The sequence below is a fragment of the Phocoena sinus genome, chromosome 2 (assembly GCF_008692025.1).
Source record: "Phocoena sinus isolate mPhoSin1 chromosome 2, mPhoSin1.pri, whole genome shotgun sequence".
NCBI lineage: Eukaryota > Metazoa > Chordata > Mammalia > Artiodactyla > Phocoenidae > Phocoena > Phocoena sinus.
In genome coordinates, this window is record NC_045764.1 from 36,432,114 (window position 1) to 36,448,303 (window position 16,190).

At 46.5% G+C, this 16,190-nt stretch overlaps 1 protein-coding gene across 4 annotated transcripts in view; it reads right to left on the reverse strand.

Moving 5' to 3' along the window:
- The window catches only part of PDE8A (phosphodiesterase 8A), a 189,427-nt gene that overhangs the window by 24,627 nt on the left and 148,610 nt on the right, over window positions 1-16,190 (reverse strand). For all 4 annotated transcript variants that reach the window (XM_032618191.1, XM_032618201.1, XM_032618182.1 and 1 more), the window contains 8 exons: window positions 14,106-14,183; window positions 9,400-9,470; window positions 8,961-9,125; window positions 7,489-7,537; window positions 7,109-7,244; window positions 5,330-5,528; window positions 1,668-1,885; window positions 28-160 (listed from right to left, as the gene is read on the reverse strand). In XM_032618191.1, the coding sequence (XP_032474082.1) occupies window positions 28-160; window positions 1,668-1,885; window positions 5,330-5,528; window positions 7,109-7,244; window positions 7,489-7,537; window positions 8,961-9,125; window positions 9,400-9,470; window positions 14,106-14,183 (1,049 nt within the window). The remainder of the gene's footprint in view (window positions 1-27; window positions 161-1,667; window positions 1,886-5,329; window positions 5,529-7,108; window positions 7,245-7,488; window positions 7,538-8,960; window positions 9,126-9,399; window positions 9,471-14,105; window positions 14,184-16,190) is intronic.

Sequence of the window (16,190 nt, forward strand, 5' to 3'; positions counted from 1 at the left end):
GGCTCCCTTTGCAACCAGCTCGCTTACCCCATCTTCCTCTAATGCTGCCAAGGGCTTGTTGATGCTGTTGACAAATTTGTTGACGTGCTCAAAGTGCTTTGTCATCTCTGTGGCTAAGACCATGTCAATAATACTCTGGCGCAGCGACCGGTAGTCACTCCTGTTTCAGACAACAAACGAGAGAGGCTGCTGCCGATTACTGATCCAGACCAGACAGATGTTCCTGAAAACAAGCTATTATCTAGGACACATGCTCACTGTGGCTAAAATTCTAACGCACTGGAAGTCAGTGGCAGGGCATACTTTAAAAGAATGTGGAAGTTAAAGGTTTTACTGCCTAGATTGCTGTTAGCAAGGGGAACCTGAACAGAAGTTCAAATCAGAAGCTTATGGGTAAGACTATAGACACAATGTTCATGGTGTTGTCGTTCTGAAGTAAAAAGCACATAGTTCTTAAGATTTAAAAAAAAGATGGAATGCAGCAGGGGTGACCAAAGCCAGCTCCCTGAATGAAGACAGCTCTCTGAATGAAGACGGAGGTCTGGGTTATGAAGAATGTACCCTGCACAGAGGAACCTTGAGACCCAATAAATCTAGTGCCCAGAAACGTAGAGGGCAGACCTTCTGAAAGCTGAGAGAATCACAGGGCATACTTGATTACCTCTTCCTCCAGCCCTTGTTTTTATTTAATTGCTTTAAAATTTTTATTTTTTGAGGATGGAAATTCAAAAGGTACATAAACTGCAATCTCCATTCAGCCCCAGCTACCCTGCTCTTTTCCCTGGAGACAACCAAAGTTATCAGGGTCTTGTGAATTTTTCCACAGGTAACTGATAATATATACAGGCAACTATGAATAAAACCAACTTTAAGTCCACATATGAAATTCTAAAACATGGCAAAAGGGAGTTATTTTTTAAATCCCTTAAAAGTTTAAAAGCCTTCCTTAAAAATCCAAATTGGTAAGTGTTCCTCGTGACAGATCACTTCTTCCACCTAACAGTTATCAGGCCCCACACTAGACACTGAGGGCACAGTGAGGAAGAGAAGACATATGACACTGTGATCTTAACAGCGCTTAACAGTCAAACCAGAATCAGGCAAACGAAGGAACCTGGGACTGAATAATTAACGTGAGGGGTCAGGGAAGGCTTCCGCAAAGAAGTGACGTGTGCACAGAGACAACGACGAGACGTCTGCTGGGCAGAGTGGAGTCTTCCAGGCAGAGATGTAAGGTGACAGCTTCTCTGGGTCTCTCGAGGTGTCTGCCTTATACTTGGTCGTCTTGGAACGTCAAGACACAAAGGGACTGAACCTTGAAAACATCGTGCTAAGTGAAAGAAGCCAGACACAAAAGACATATTGGGGATGCTTCCATTTATATGAAATGTGCAGAACTGGCAAATCTATGGAGAGGGAAAGCAGACCTAGAGCTGTGGGAGTTGAGGGGGGAATGGGGAGAGACTGCCAATGAGCTCGAGGTTCTTTTGCGGGGTGATGGAAATGTTCTAAATTTCGACTGCAGTGGTGGTCACACAACTCTGAATAGAAGAAAAACCACTGTACACTGTAAACGGGTGAACTGTAGAGTACGTGAATCATATCTTAATAAAATTGTTTTTTAAAAAAAGAGAGAGGAAACATACTTTCCAACTCGTTGTTCTTACCTCTCCATGTTTTTAAAGATGTTGCACTTATCATCACCAGTGGTCAGCTGGAAGGCCAAGGCCGCGTGGTGTCTCTCGAGCACAGCAGTGTCGTTGTACAGAATGGCCAGCTCACTCCCAGCATTGCACAGGAAGGAGTTGGTTCTCCCGGGGTGGTCCAGGTCATGGACAGTGGCTGCAATGAGGGCAGTGACCTCATCAAGTGGATCTAAAGTTTGCTGAAAACAAGAGATCATTTAAAAATTGGGGCAAGGCATTGACAGCAAGGTAGCCTTCTGGGTAGTAGTCTTCTTTCTGCCCTGTTACTTTAAGGTGAGGATATTTCGGATTTCTGAGAAAAGCATGATGCTGAGCAGACTCAGTTTCCCGTCTCCACTCAGACCCAGCCTCCTCTTTGTGTGTTTATTAGGAAACACTATCTGATTCTCAGTCTCACACAAGTTAAGGACTTACCGAGACACAGGGTGTCCTCCACAGACAGGAGTCACCTCCTCAGAAAGTCTGTCTCTAGACCCATCACAAAAAAAGGCCTTTAGTCTGAGATATTGACTTAGACCAACATAAACTAGTATTACTGAATAAAAGAGAGAAATAATTTTTTAAGTTATGCATCTCTTACATTAACTGGGGATTGGTCTATAGTTTTCTCCCCCCTTCTGCTGCTACCTTTGTCAGGTTGATTTCGGGGTTTTGTGACTCTGTAAAATGATCTGGACGTTTTCCATCTTTTTCAAGACTTTGAAACGGTTTATGTAACATGGAAAAATTCCTTAAAGGGCTAAAGAACTCACCTGTCCATCTGGGTCAGGAGCCAGGTTTTGAAGAAATTAGTTGATAGTTTAAAAACAACTCCCATGGTACTGACCTCTCTTGGTTTTCTACTTCCAGCATTAATTTGACTTAAAACTTTTAGGTACACAAGTGTATGGTACTTTCTTCTATTAATCTCCATTTCAAATGAGCGTATTTCTGTGTTTACTGTGTTTTTGATTAGTTTGGCTAGAACTTAATTCTCTTGGTGTTTCAAAGAATCATTCTGGATTACCACTTTGCTCTTCCCATTTTACAGGTTTTGATACATAGGCTTCTCATTTTGTTGTTTTCTAAACTGTTATTTTTGGCTTTATTTCCTTGCTTATCCCTAAATTGTTTGAAATATTTTCTCATTTGTAGTGACTGACATTTTTTATTTAACTTTTAGTTATTAAATTCTAGTTTTTGTTGTGGTTAGAAAATAGACTATGAAATTTTGAAGTTTATCAAGACAGTAATTGTGTCCTAGTATAAGATTATTTTTGGAAATATTCTACAAACACTTGAAAACAAGGTGTATATCTAATAAATCAGTCTTGTAATATTTATTTAAATTGAAATTCAACAGTTTTATCTTTAAATGGGTGAATTTTATGATGTGAATTATATCAATAAATGCTATTAAAAATTAATAAGTTAGCTTTCTGAATATATATTTGTATGTTATCTATAGAGGAGTTCAAAATCAATAAATTATAGCAAAAGTTAGGTTGTCTTTATATGCTGAACCATATTGACACAGACATCTCTCCTCTGCCATTTGTCTTCATGCTTTACAAAAACAGCCCTCTCTCTGGACTCTTATTATGCCTACAGTCTGTTGTTATTAAAACAACAACAACAACAACAAAACGCGAAAAACCAAACTGGAGGGAAAGAGAAAGAGCAAATGAGAGACCCAGCTCTAAGAAGATAGGATTTCAGGGTGGGGAGTGACTCAACATGTCCACGTGCTGGAATCATCCCCGCACGCTGCTCTCCTCCCTACAACTAACTAGTCTCAGGTACAGATGAGGTAGTGGGACCGGGATGCACCGGCCCTCACTCTGCTGACTGCCAGGGCTGGTCCTGGCCACCATGTGGCCTTCCTCAGTTGCCAGGACATCAGGCCGTGATGCCTCGCTGTCTTGCTGCCTCGTTCCTCACGAGGCCCTGTTTCCTTAGGTACAAAACCAACAGTTTGATTCATCTGCTCTCAAGTATACAATACTTCTGAAAGTGAAATGGCCACGCACTAGAGCTCCCTGGACCCTCTGTGCCATTTTATTTTATTATTTTTTTTTTTTTTTTGCGTTACATGGGCCTCTCACTGTTGTGGCCTCTCCCGTCGCGGAGCACAGGCTCCAGACGCACAGGCTCAGCAGCCATGGCTCACGGGCCCAGCCGCTCCGCGGCACGTGGGATCTTCCCAGACTGGGGCACGAACCCGTGTCCCCTGCATCGGCAGGCAGACTCTCAACCCCTGTGCCACCAGGGAAGCCCTCTGTGCCATTTTATGATGGATGCTGAAGGAAATAACACAAATACTTTGGCCAATCAGTGAAGGTCTAGTCGCTGCTTCGAAAATTTCCCCAATGAAATAACTGACAACGTGAAAAGGCTCTCTAAGGAAGCTTGGTTTGGGAGTGGGCAGTGAGTAACATTCCCTGAATGGAACCTTTCTCCCGTGACGCCCTCCTTACTGGGACCTACTCCCATCCCCCTATGGCCTCACAGCTGGAGCTAAAGCTGCTACATGGCCCCCAGGCAGACCCTGGGCCAGTTGTGAATGGCCACCAGTAGGTGCCAGTGGCCACTGCCCCTGATGCTAGGAGCCTCGCCCTTCCTCCCCTGCGCCGACGAGATGGAGCAGGACAGGCACTGGGCTACGAAAGGAGCCTGCCGTCCAAATGGAGTGGACAGTACAATCGGGAGGGTGCCCAGGAGGGTGTGGGGACACAGAGGAGGGTGCCCCAGAGAGGGCTTCCTAGAGGAATGAAGGCTGGTGTTGATTCCTGAAGGGCAGGGGGAGATGTGAGGGAAGCCGGCACCAGCAAAGGGAACGGCATGTCAAGGGCAGGAGCATTAGAATCTAAAGTGGTTCAGCACAGCCCAAACATGGCCTGTGTGTTGCGAGCAGTGCACACCATCTGTGGGGTTTAAAGCTTAAATCCTGTGGGAGATGGGAGGCTGCTCCTGGGACCCATATGGTCAGAGCGAGTTCCCTAGGAGGCCGGGTAGCCAGGAGTTCTTGTTTGGCACCATCTAGACGACAAATGACGGGGTCCCTCACCGGGACGGTGGCAGGGGCGTTGCGAGGAGAAGACGATTCTGAGAACACTTAGGGGTTGTAGTCGGCAAGGTCAGATGACCTACCAGGTGCCGGGGGCTGGAGGAGAGGAGAGAACTGAAGATGACCCCAGGCTTCTGACATGGGTATCTGCCTGGATGATGGGACTCTGGGCCAGGCAGGTGACCCTGGGTGGGAGCAGTGCTGGGCAAAGATGATGAACTTGGTCTCAAACCCCGCTGACTCTGAGGGATGCGGGGGGCCCTAAAGGGGCCATATCCAACCTTGCCTTCAGGGTCAGAGTCAGACCCCTCAGAAAAACAGCCTTCTCCTTTCTTGCTGGCCTCCTCCCCGGAGAATGAACCCTGCTCCTTATTCTTCCAGGAACGGCTGGGGTCATGTCATGAATTCATTATCAACTCCCCAGAGCCACAGCGTGGGCTCCTGCCTGACTTCTCCTGTGGCCGCCCCTTTCCCGGGCCAGGCTGCACCCGTGCCGGGCCCTCCTGAGCAGTCACACTGCACAGCAGCCCGCCCCACTGCTCCTGCCTGTTAAGCGTGGAGCACAAACACAGCTCACCTTTATCCTCTCCTTGCAGAGAAAATAGGCAGTGGCGTGAAGCACGTCGGCAGAATGTGTAGAATTGTGGTAGGGGTTAGAAGCATGATAATTGGCTTCGATAATTTGCAACCACGATCTCAGCGTTGTCTCAGAGCATTTTAAGACTTCACAGACTCCAAAGCGAGCAAATATTTTGAGACCAAGATAAATCAAAGGCCTACGGAGAAAAACATCCACAGTGTTAAAACAAAGCAAAGAAACAGGCAAAGTGTTGGATCTATTCAGATGCAACAAGCAAACCCGAGCCAGACTTCAGAGAGTGTGCAGGGCAGCAAAGTGGAGCCTGTGCAGGTGGCACGCGGGTGGTGCTCTGTTGCCCTCTCTCCTGGTAGCCAATGCCAACCTTTGGGTGGAGCCCAGCTCCAATTCTGGGAGCATTCACCTGGTGCTCCCCACTGGCTGGGGCGAGGTTTGTTCACCCTGCCCTTCCTGATGCAGACTCCTACTGACACTAGTAGAGTCTTCAAATCAACATGCTGCCAGGCTAAACCTGTTCCACCTTAAACCCTATCCTCTCCTTTGGACCTGCTGGACCTATGTCATTGGCCAGATGTCCTGTGTGGGAGAAAACAACAGTTCGTGATGACAGCCTATGAGCCAGAGGCTGTCACATGTCATGTGATGGTCTCGACAATCTGGAAGTGGGTGTTACAGTATGAGGAGGTTTCCCCAGAGAGAAGGTGACGAACTGGCCAGCAAATCAGGCCCTTCCTTGAGAAGTCACCTTCATCCAGCACCTGGCCTTTGCTTGGAAGATCAAGAAACTTGGCTCTGCTGAAGCAGTATCCAGAGGCGGTCGGGCTCACAGGACTTGAACAGACCTGCCTTGTCCCAGGTTCACACGAATACAACGTACCAGTATGTAAACCAGGTACCCAAAGCTCTGTTTGCCACGGGAATATTCTTTTCTACAGTCCTTGGCCGTGTGGAGTACCTGGACGCAGAATGTTTTAGAGGGTCGACTCACTGTGAGCATATGAGCCAAGGGTAGGGGCTGGCTTGGGGACCGTCACCCAGACTGGGATGAGACCTGACGAGTTATCCCACGGCCAGCAGAGCACCCCTCTCCTGCAGTGGCCTTCTGTCTGCCAGGGTCCGGACCTCACCCTCCTGAAGGTTAACGCTGGCTGGCAGCAGGCCTGGACACCCTTTCCTGTGTGCCAAGCCAACCACACGCCTTTGGTTGACTGTTCTCCTCCAGCAAGGTACAAAACTGAAGGTAAAATCCCAACCCCACCCTACTCTCGGTGACCACATTCAGATCAGGATGGCTGGAGTTTGGGGTGTCCCCATGCCTGTCACCAACACAGCAACCAAGATCTGGGGACAGCTCTTATCAATGTGTACGTTTGTGTATTTCTAATTTTTAGTTCTAGGCTCTGAGTGGGGCTCTTTGCTGCTATCTCAACATACCACTACCTACGGGAGAAATTAATAACCATATTTTACAGAAAAAGAAACCTCTGCTATTTGGAGAGGTTAAATCACTTGCTCAATTTCACGCTTGCTCTCTCTGCGGAAGTCACCGCCCGGCAGACTCCCCTTGGCTTCTCACTGATCCCCTCGTTGAGGCCTAGGCCCTGGTGACTCAGGGCACCTGCTGCCCTGCTGCGCTTTCCTGAGCCTCCTCCCTGACCAGGGACTGGCTCTGTGCAGAAACCATACTCCTTGGGTGGCTTTCTCCACACCGGCCCTTGGAATCAAGCGCTCTGTCTGCCGAGCTCCACGTGGACTCACCTTTTATGAGTGGCAGCCTCCAGTTCAAAAATATCAAAGTCCCAGCATTCCTCATTTTCCATGGCCTGAGTTATCTGTGACGGGATGTCGTGAAGGGAGGTGGGGGTGATCACACTGCTGGAAGCCTGTTGAAGGTCTGCAAAGTGATGTGATTCGGAGAACAAAATTAAGAGGCTTTACAGCATTAACTGTTCCATAGGGAGAACAGTTCTGCTTCAGGGGGCGGTTGCTTTGTTTCTCATTTTTGATGATACACCAAAAAACTTCTTACTGATAAAAAAAAATTATCTTAAAACTTTTACCTGAAAAAATTATTTTCATCACTTAAGCATGGCTATAATAGTAATAGTGGTCCAAAAAACTAAAAAGGAGAAACTTACTTTTTGTTGAAAGAACATACTCATTCCTGGATGGTCTTCGAAAAACGTCCTGATAAAAATCAAGGAAACAAGAGAAAGGGAAGTCACAGCTATTCTGTACTCCTTGAAAACCCCAGGACAGCGGGCCCCAGAGGACGCTGCGGGCGGCCCTCTCCATCAGTGCGTGCCGAGGCTTCCCTGTGGTCACCTCTGCGGCCAACCCTGAGCTCAGTCACTCACCCAGGAGCACACAGCCTGACGCTGCAAGGACGACCTGCTCAACTCAGGGGTAGGGGCATCACCAGGACGGCGAGCTCGGGAGACTCCCCAGAGCCCAGCGTCCTGCTGGCACTCGGGACCGGATGACGCCCCTCTGCCCTCAACCCTTTCGCCCCATTTCCTGCCACCCTCCTCAACGCTCGTGGACACCAGCCTTCCTCAGGAAAACTAGATTCTTCCCTGCTCTCTAAGCACCCTTGCTCCGTCCCCAAGCCCCGGAGCGGCCCCTCTCCTCAGCCCTGCAGTGCTTTCTCCCCATGCTGCCTCTCTTCACCCCTCACCCCCGGGCACTATCCCACCCCGCCCCTCATCCTTTCTCCCCACCCCCTCACCTACAGGCTGGAGGAGGCTCTGTCTCAAACAGACAAGACCACAACTAGACATCATCGCTGGGAACCCTCTACCCATCTGATTTTTGCTTAAAACCTTATTTTTATGAAATCAAGTGACTTTAGAAAGCAGGAATTAGGAGGGGGGATGAATTTTTACTTCTGAATTTTGTCACCAAGACAAAAAAGGTGACCGATGGCAATGGAATGATCTGTTTTCCACCAAGTTGTTCTTCCCCTGTAAGGCCTCTGTACTAGAAGGGGTGGAGGAGGCATCTAGACCCCTCAAGAGCCCATGGTATAAAGCCTCCTTCTAATGAAATGGTTCGAAGGCCTTCTTTCCCATGAAGTCACCAAATCTGTATAGGATGCTCTAGAGGGAAACCGCGCCCCATTCACTGGTGCCTCTTTTTTTTTTTTTTTTTTTTGGGTTGGGGGGTGGCGCCATGCTGTGCGGCTTGTGGGAATCTTAGTTCCTGGACCAGGGATCGAACCCATGCCCTGTGCAACGGAAGCACGGAGTGCTAACCACTGGACCACCAGGGAAGTCCCCCTGGTGCCTCTTTAGACATATACAGTCATCCTGTTTTGTAATATGGTATGAAATATTTCATAAATTTTTCTTTTCTGCCTGTTTTCAAAATCTTAAAACTAGCTAGCTGTCTAGAATGTGCTCCTCCCTTCTCTGCTTCAAGCTGAGGTCCCCCTGGGCTGTAGGCAGCAGGTGGGTGATGGCTCGGCCAGAGGGCAGCAATGGGGGGTTTAGGCCTTGACTGAGCCCCACACACGAAGAGCGCTGTGTAGGCCAGCACGTAAACAAATAACCTCTGAGAAAACAAATGACAACAGCAGGCTCTAGCCAGCAGCCTGGTCAGATACACTTACAGACATTAAGCCCCCAACAAGGTCGATGGCATGAGGATCATCGTCCTTAGCATCGAATTGTGGGGAATATAATTCAGTGGTTCTCAGAATTTCCAGCACACGATCTAAGGCTTCTGTCACAGGCATGGGACTGCTTTCCTGGGCAGCACTGATGATATTGATTGCCTATAATACGGAAAGAAAAAGACCTGAGTTTCATAATCTTAAAGACAATGGGAAAGCAATCCGGAGAGTCAGGCTGGCAGTAGGGCTCAACGCTGACTTAAGGCTAGTTAAAGTGCTCGTGTCACACATCTCTCTTCAGACGAGGCAGCTCCATACAACTAGGAGAGCATCGTTATTGTTGTGGGTCCCCTGGTGGTTCTTCTTGCTGAAAACAATCAACCAGGAGAACAAGGGACTTCCATGCTCAATGGAGACGGACCACAAACTGTTTCACCTTGGTGATGGGCGCCTCGATCTTCATGGAATGTATCCGGGCCGTGGAGGAGCGTCGTCTCTGGCTGGAAACTGTGGAGAGATCACGTGGTACAGAAATCAGGGTGTTCACAGCCTTGGGTATCTGTCTCCCTTCCCGCCCCAGGCCCCACCCAGCGTGCTCAGCTGCACAATGAAGGGGGAGGACCAGAACTACCTGGTCGCTGAGCTTCCTTCCCATCCTAACAAGCCTGGGATTCTGGCATCACCAACTCTGCTTCCTTCAGCTCTAGGCGCTAGGATGCACGTGCGCCCACAGGCTGAAGTTCTGAGGTCACAGGCCAGAGAGAAAACAGAGGAGACAATCTAGCAAGTCAGGGCCAAACAGTTAGCCTCTTTCTGTGTTTCTAACAATAAGGCTTTATAATTATTCAGCTTGCTGCTCTCCAGGAGTGAAAATGTTCTGAAAGACAATGCCACAGAGGCTCCTTGTTTCATATATGGCGGGAGCAATAAATACAACTCAATTAACTGAAATACATGAATTTCTGGTTCAATTTTTCAAGACATCCTTTGGTGCTTTCCACCGTTCTGCTCAATCTAGACGGGTTAGGTAAATATCTTAAGTGAGGCCGGCAGCAAATCTTAGACTCTAAAGTTTGTTAAATTTTTTTGTTGCTCCTGTCAAGATCCAGTTCCTTTGGGGTGGGGAGAAGCCTGGGCAGTGAACTGGCAGGAAAACATATTCACCTAATGCTGTAAACATATTCACATATTCACTGTGCCTCTCCCTGAAAGCCCCACTGTCAGGCCAAATGCTGTTTACCAAAGGTCTTAAAGGACCACAGACTGTTCTACAGCCTGATGCGTCAGCCTTATTTTACCAAACTGGGGCCCAAGGAGAAACAACCAAGATTAACCAACTCAGGGGCTCTCAAATGCTCTAAATTTCAGAGACCAACAAAACTCCTTAAATCTAATTTTGGTGATCAGCGCATGGCTGCCATCTTTCCATTTTACCCAACAAGGTCATTAAACCAAAAATAAAAACCACTATTCTATCACTATGTCATAAAAAGACTTGTTCTCATTTAAAAATATAATGAAAGTGACATATACTTATAAAGAACAAACAATAGTGTGAATGCAATAAAGAAAAAGAAATAAAAGGTATAAAGATTGTCATGACTGTGTATGCAGAAAGGGAAAGAATCTACAAACGCTACTCTTATAATCAATAAGCTAGTTATCAGGGTTACTGGGTACAAGGTCAATACATAAAAAATTCAATTATATTTCTATATACTAGCAACAAACAACTGGAAACTGAAGTAAATAAACACCCTTATGACAGCATCATAAAAATCAATATTTAGGAATAAATCTAATGGAAAGATATGTAAGATTTATACACTGAAAATGCAAAACATTGCTGAGAAAAAATAAAAGGCAACCTAAATAAAGACAAAGAGCATGTTTACGTTTTGAAAGACTCAGTGTTACCGAGACTTCAATTTTCCCCAAACTGTTCTATAGATTTAAGACACTCCCAAATAAACTCCCAAGAAGCTGTGTGTGTGTAAACTAACAAGCTGATTCTAAATGTTATATGGAAATGCAAAGGACCTAGAATAGCCAAGACAATCTTGAAGAACTTTATACTACCAGATATCAATACTTACCATATGACTGTAGTAATCGATCGTGTTATCAGTGCAAGCAAGGACTAACAGAACAATGAAATGGAGTCCAGAAACAGGCCGTATATTTATAGTCAACTGGTTTACAATAATGATACTACTGCAAAAGATGGTTTTTCAACATGGTGATGGGCCAGCTGGGTTTCCCAGTAAGGGGGGGGGGATATTAATCTTTGATCTCTACCTTCACTAGATGTAAAAATTAATTTGAAATGGATCACAGACCCCAAGTGAAAGATAAAACAATAAAGCTTCTAGAAGAAAACATGGGGGAATATTCTTCATAACCTTGGGATAGAGAAAGATTTCTTAAACAGGACACAAAAAGGCACTAGCTATAACAGAAAACACTGATAAAATGAACTTTAAGATTCATTAAGAACCTCTGTTCATTAAAAGACCATTAAGAGAGTGAAAAGGCCATTCACAGACTAAGAACAGTATATTTGGAATACTTATATCCATATCTAGAATATAAAAAGAATTCCTACAAACCAACAAGAAAAAGATAAACAACCCAGTGATAAAAATGGGCAAAAGGGGCTTCCCTGGTGGCTCAGTGGTTGAGAGTCCGCCTGCTGATGCAGGGGACACGGGTTCGTGGCCCAGTCCAGGAAGATCCCACATGCCGCGGAGCGGCCGGGCCCGTGAGCCATGGCCGCTGAGCCTGCACGTCCGGAGCCTGTGCTCCATAACGGGAGAGGCCACAACAGTGAGAGGCCCACATACCGCAAAAAAAAAAAAAAAAAAAAAAAAAAAGGGCAAAATATTTGAACATTCACGTCACAAAAGAGGATATCCAATGGCCAGTAAGCATATGAAAGGGCTGCTCAACCTCATTAGTCATCAGGAAAATTAAAGTTAAAACCACATCCAGTAGAATAGCTAGAGTTTAGAACACTGGTATAACCAAGTGTGGGAGGATGCAGAGCAACTGGAACTCTCATAGGTTAGTGATGGTACATGGTACAACCCACACTGGAGAACTGTTGGCAGCTGCACAAAGGCCCAGCAATTCCACTCCTAGGTAGGAGATGAACACACATGTCCACAAACACAAAAAATACTTGCCTAAAAATATTCACAGCAGCCTTACTCTGAACAGCCCCAAAGTGGAAAGGTGAACACAAAGGGCCATTAATAACAGAATGGATAAGCAAATTGTGGCACAGTCATACAGTGGAGTACTACCAAGCTATAAAGAAGAACGGTAGCACCTAGCAACAAGGATGAATCTCAAGAACACTAAAATGAGTGAAAGATGCCAGACACACAGACAGTGCATCCTATACGACTCCATTTCTATGAAGCGCAAGAAGAGGCCAAATTAACTTATGGTGCAAGAAATCAGTGGATGCCTCTGTGTGGTGAAATATGTGCGCAAGGGCAGGCCTGCACGTGTGTATTTTCTGTATCTATTTTGGGCTGGGTGGTTACAGTCTATACAGTTCAATGTACAGAACTGTCAAAACCTATTGAACTCAACACTTAATATGAACTGTATTATCTGTAAATTATAAGTCAATTAAAAAGAACAGTGGTTAAAACCCACAAACATTAAAGAAAAGTGTTTTAACTCTCAAAAATACAGAAAAGGACAAAGTAATCCAAAGGATGAACAGAAGTCAGAGTGTGGCGGTTAAAGAGAGTTTGGGGCACGAGTGACCTCGCCTCTGCTCTGCTGTGCCCGAGGGCCGTGACCATGAGGGCCACAGTGAGGACGGTGACAGCTGCTGCCACGACCCTGGCCAGGCACCACGCTCACTCATTTCATCCTTACGTGGTCCTCTGTGGACAGCATAATGATCCCCATGTGATGATGAGGAAATGGAAGCACAAAGGTCTACCCCCAGGTTGCACAGAAAGCAGATGAAGCTGGGACCTGAATCAAAGAAATGCTGAGGCCGAAGTCCATACTCTTCCTGTAACACCACTTTGCTCCCTGCCCTTGCAGCAGGGGTGGGATCCGTTTCGCCTTTTCAGTGCAAGGGACACACGGCATATTTTTCCGGTCCTCACGACCAACCCATGAGAGAAGTGAGGCACTGGATCTCCACTGTAACATCTGCAAAGTTTTCGCTGTTTATCTAGTAACAATCAGCTCCCTATTGCTTCCCAATTCATCTCTGAGTCAAGAAAGCACATAGCTAGCAGTAATATTGCCTCCACACTATCTATAGATAATTTTCATTGCATTTTTAAAACTTCTAGATCACTCAGGCCACATATCTACATAACCGTTAAAAAATTATATATTTCCACTTAGAACTTAAATAATATTTGCTTATGAAAGTCTTTCACATCCCCAAATGCAGCTCACTTACGTCCCCACCAAAAGGTAAGCTTCCATGGCAAATTGCAACCCACAATGGAATATATCACTGAGAACTTCCAAATTGCATTACTCATACAACTACAACAGATAAACTGACATCTGCTGTTACAGTTTACAAAATCAACTAGAGGACTTCCCTGGTGGTGCAGTGGTTAAGAATCCTCTCTGCCAATGCAGGGGACATGGGTTCGATCCCTGGTCTGGGAAGATCCCACATGCCGCAGAGCAACTAAGCCCGTTGGCCACAACTACTGAAGGCCCGGTGTGCCTAGAGCCCGTGATCCACAACAAAAGAAGCCACTGCAATGAGAAGCCCGTACACCACAACGAAGAGTAGCCCCCACTCGCTGCAACCAGAGAAAGCCCATGCAGAGCAACGAAGACCCAACTCAGCCAAAAACAAATAAATAAATAAATAAATTTTTTAAAAAAAGAAAATCAACTAGAGAACAGACGGTAAAATGTATCTTTTTCTTTATTCCCTGACTCCATCAAAAGGGTCAGAATGGAACCCACTGGCAAAGGAGTTGGGGGTGAGGGAGAAATGGACACAGACTGCTAGAGGGTCCCCTTCCCTCTCCTGAGCTGGAGGGGGGCAGTGACCCAGACATCAGACTGGGGAGGGAGTGTCACACGTCTCCATGGGTTTCAACACTCACAGGACCATGCTTTCTCCTCGTCTTTGTCACCTACCTTTGCTTGTTCGAGAGGCAGCAGTTCTGACATCTAGTGAGCTTTTCCTCCTGTCGTTATGTTTGCCTGACTGATGATCTGTGGAAACAATTAAATTATAAATTACCTCTGCAAAGGGATTTTAACAACATTAGGAAACTTACCAATATAAAAGTTTTAAAAAACAAAATTTAGCATTAGAATACCATTTAGGAAGCCACAAAATCAATGGAGTGCACAGAGATGAAGACTGTGAACAATTACGTTTTAGGAGGCTGACTTTCTCCAAATGTCCCACCTGGTACAGTCCTAAAGTAGTGCTTTTCAGTTTCCAGATTATAGAATCACAGAGTCTCACGATGCAAAAACTAGCAGAAATGAACTCAAGAGAATTTCACCTATTTCTATGTAATTGAATAAAGTGGGAAAATTTGATCTCCATCCACCCTTGCCCAAAGGAAAAAAAAAAAAAATCTTTTCTTGTATTTTTTTCTACAATACAAGCTCTAAAACGTCCCCGGGAAGAATGTGCCTCTCTTTGGGAGGGTAGTACAGGAGCACTAGTCCGGGGTGTACTTCTCTGCCCCCTCTTCCGTGGATGGCACCACTGCATTTCGAGGCCCAAACAGGGCTTGTCTTTGACTCCTCTCTCCCTCACTCCACGCCAATCAATGACAAGGCAAAGCTGACCTTCCTTCTCGTGCCCTCCTCTGTGCACTTGCCGCGTGTCACACGTGGCGGCAAGCCTCTCCAACCTGTCCCCATTTCACAGACAAGGAACTGGGAGCCGCTGTGCAGACGAGTGAGCACACAGCTGGCGCTCGAGCTCAGCTCTCCGCACCTGCAGCTTCTTCTGTCTTCTCTGCCTTCTCCCGGCTTCCTCATCTGGATTCCTGCTCACAAACAGGATCCCAAAGGCAGGCCCTTGGTACTCCTCCCCACCCTCTGGAACCTTCTCCACTTGCTATCTGCTACCTTCTCTTCCATGTGGGCACTGGCAGTGACCTTGTCAAGGTCACTGATGACCTCCCTGTTGCTATATCTGAAGGACACCATTCAGTTCTTACCTGACTTGTGGTACTAGACACAACTGATCATGCTTCCTGGAGACTCCTGGTTTGCACAAGTCCAACGCTGGCTTTCCTTGCATCTCTTATTGTTCCTTCCTAGTTTCCATCATGATTCATTCTCTCTTCCTCAGCACCCCTGGTGTTCCCAAAGGTTCAGTCCTCTCAGCCCTCCCTCTCAGACAACGCAATCTCCTCAGGAGACCTCATCCTTTTCTACAGCTTTTCCTAATTCCTGTGTTGCTGTCTTAATCCCAGGCCTTTCTCCTGAGCTCCAGACTTACATCTTAACTGGCCACTCGTCACCTCCATCTGGACACCCTCAGGAATTTCACACGAGCTCACTACCCACATGAACTCAGTATCTTCTCCTAAATCACTGCTTATCCCAGGCTGCTGAACGGCATCTACCCTTTCGCTTAAGTTGGAGACAAGTCATCCATGACTCCTCCTTGCTCCTTGCCCTCAAGTGGTCAGATAAATCTGTGGATTCGACCTCCTAAATACCTCTTCAATCTACCCCTGTTCTGTCCCTGTCCTGGCTCAGACACCTGTCATCCACCTCTGGATTATAATGACAGCCTCCCCTCACTGGTCCTACCGGCCCCAACTTTGCCCCCTTCGACCCATTCTCCATAGGCAGCCAAGTGATCCTTCTGAAACAAAAATCTGATCAGATCACTCTCCCAATTAAAACATTTTAATGGTTCATCACTGTTTTTAGGAACAGATTTAAATTCCCCAGTGTGGCACCCAGAGTCCTGTGATATCTGGACCTCCTCTCTCCAGCCATCACGGACTATTTATGATGTGCTAGTTCACCTCCAAAACCTCTCTGCCTTGGTGCAACTGCTTACCCCCACCTAGGAACGCACCCCTCCCTTGACGCCTCCTTCACCTGGTTAACTCTCGATCCTCTTTCTTTGAAGATGCAGGTAAGATGCGGCTCAGGTATCATCACCTCTGGGAAATCCTGCCCTAATGCCTCACCCCCAACATTGCTGGTAACCGCCTGCTTTACTGACTTGACTGACTTCCT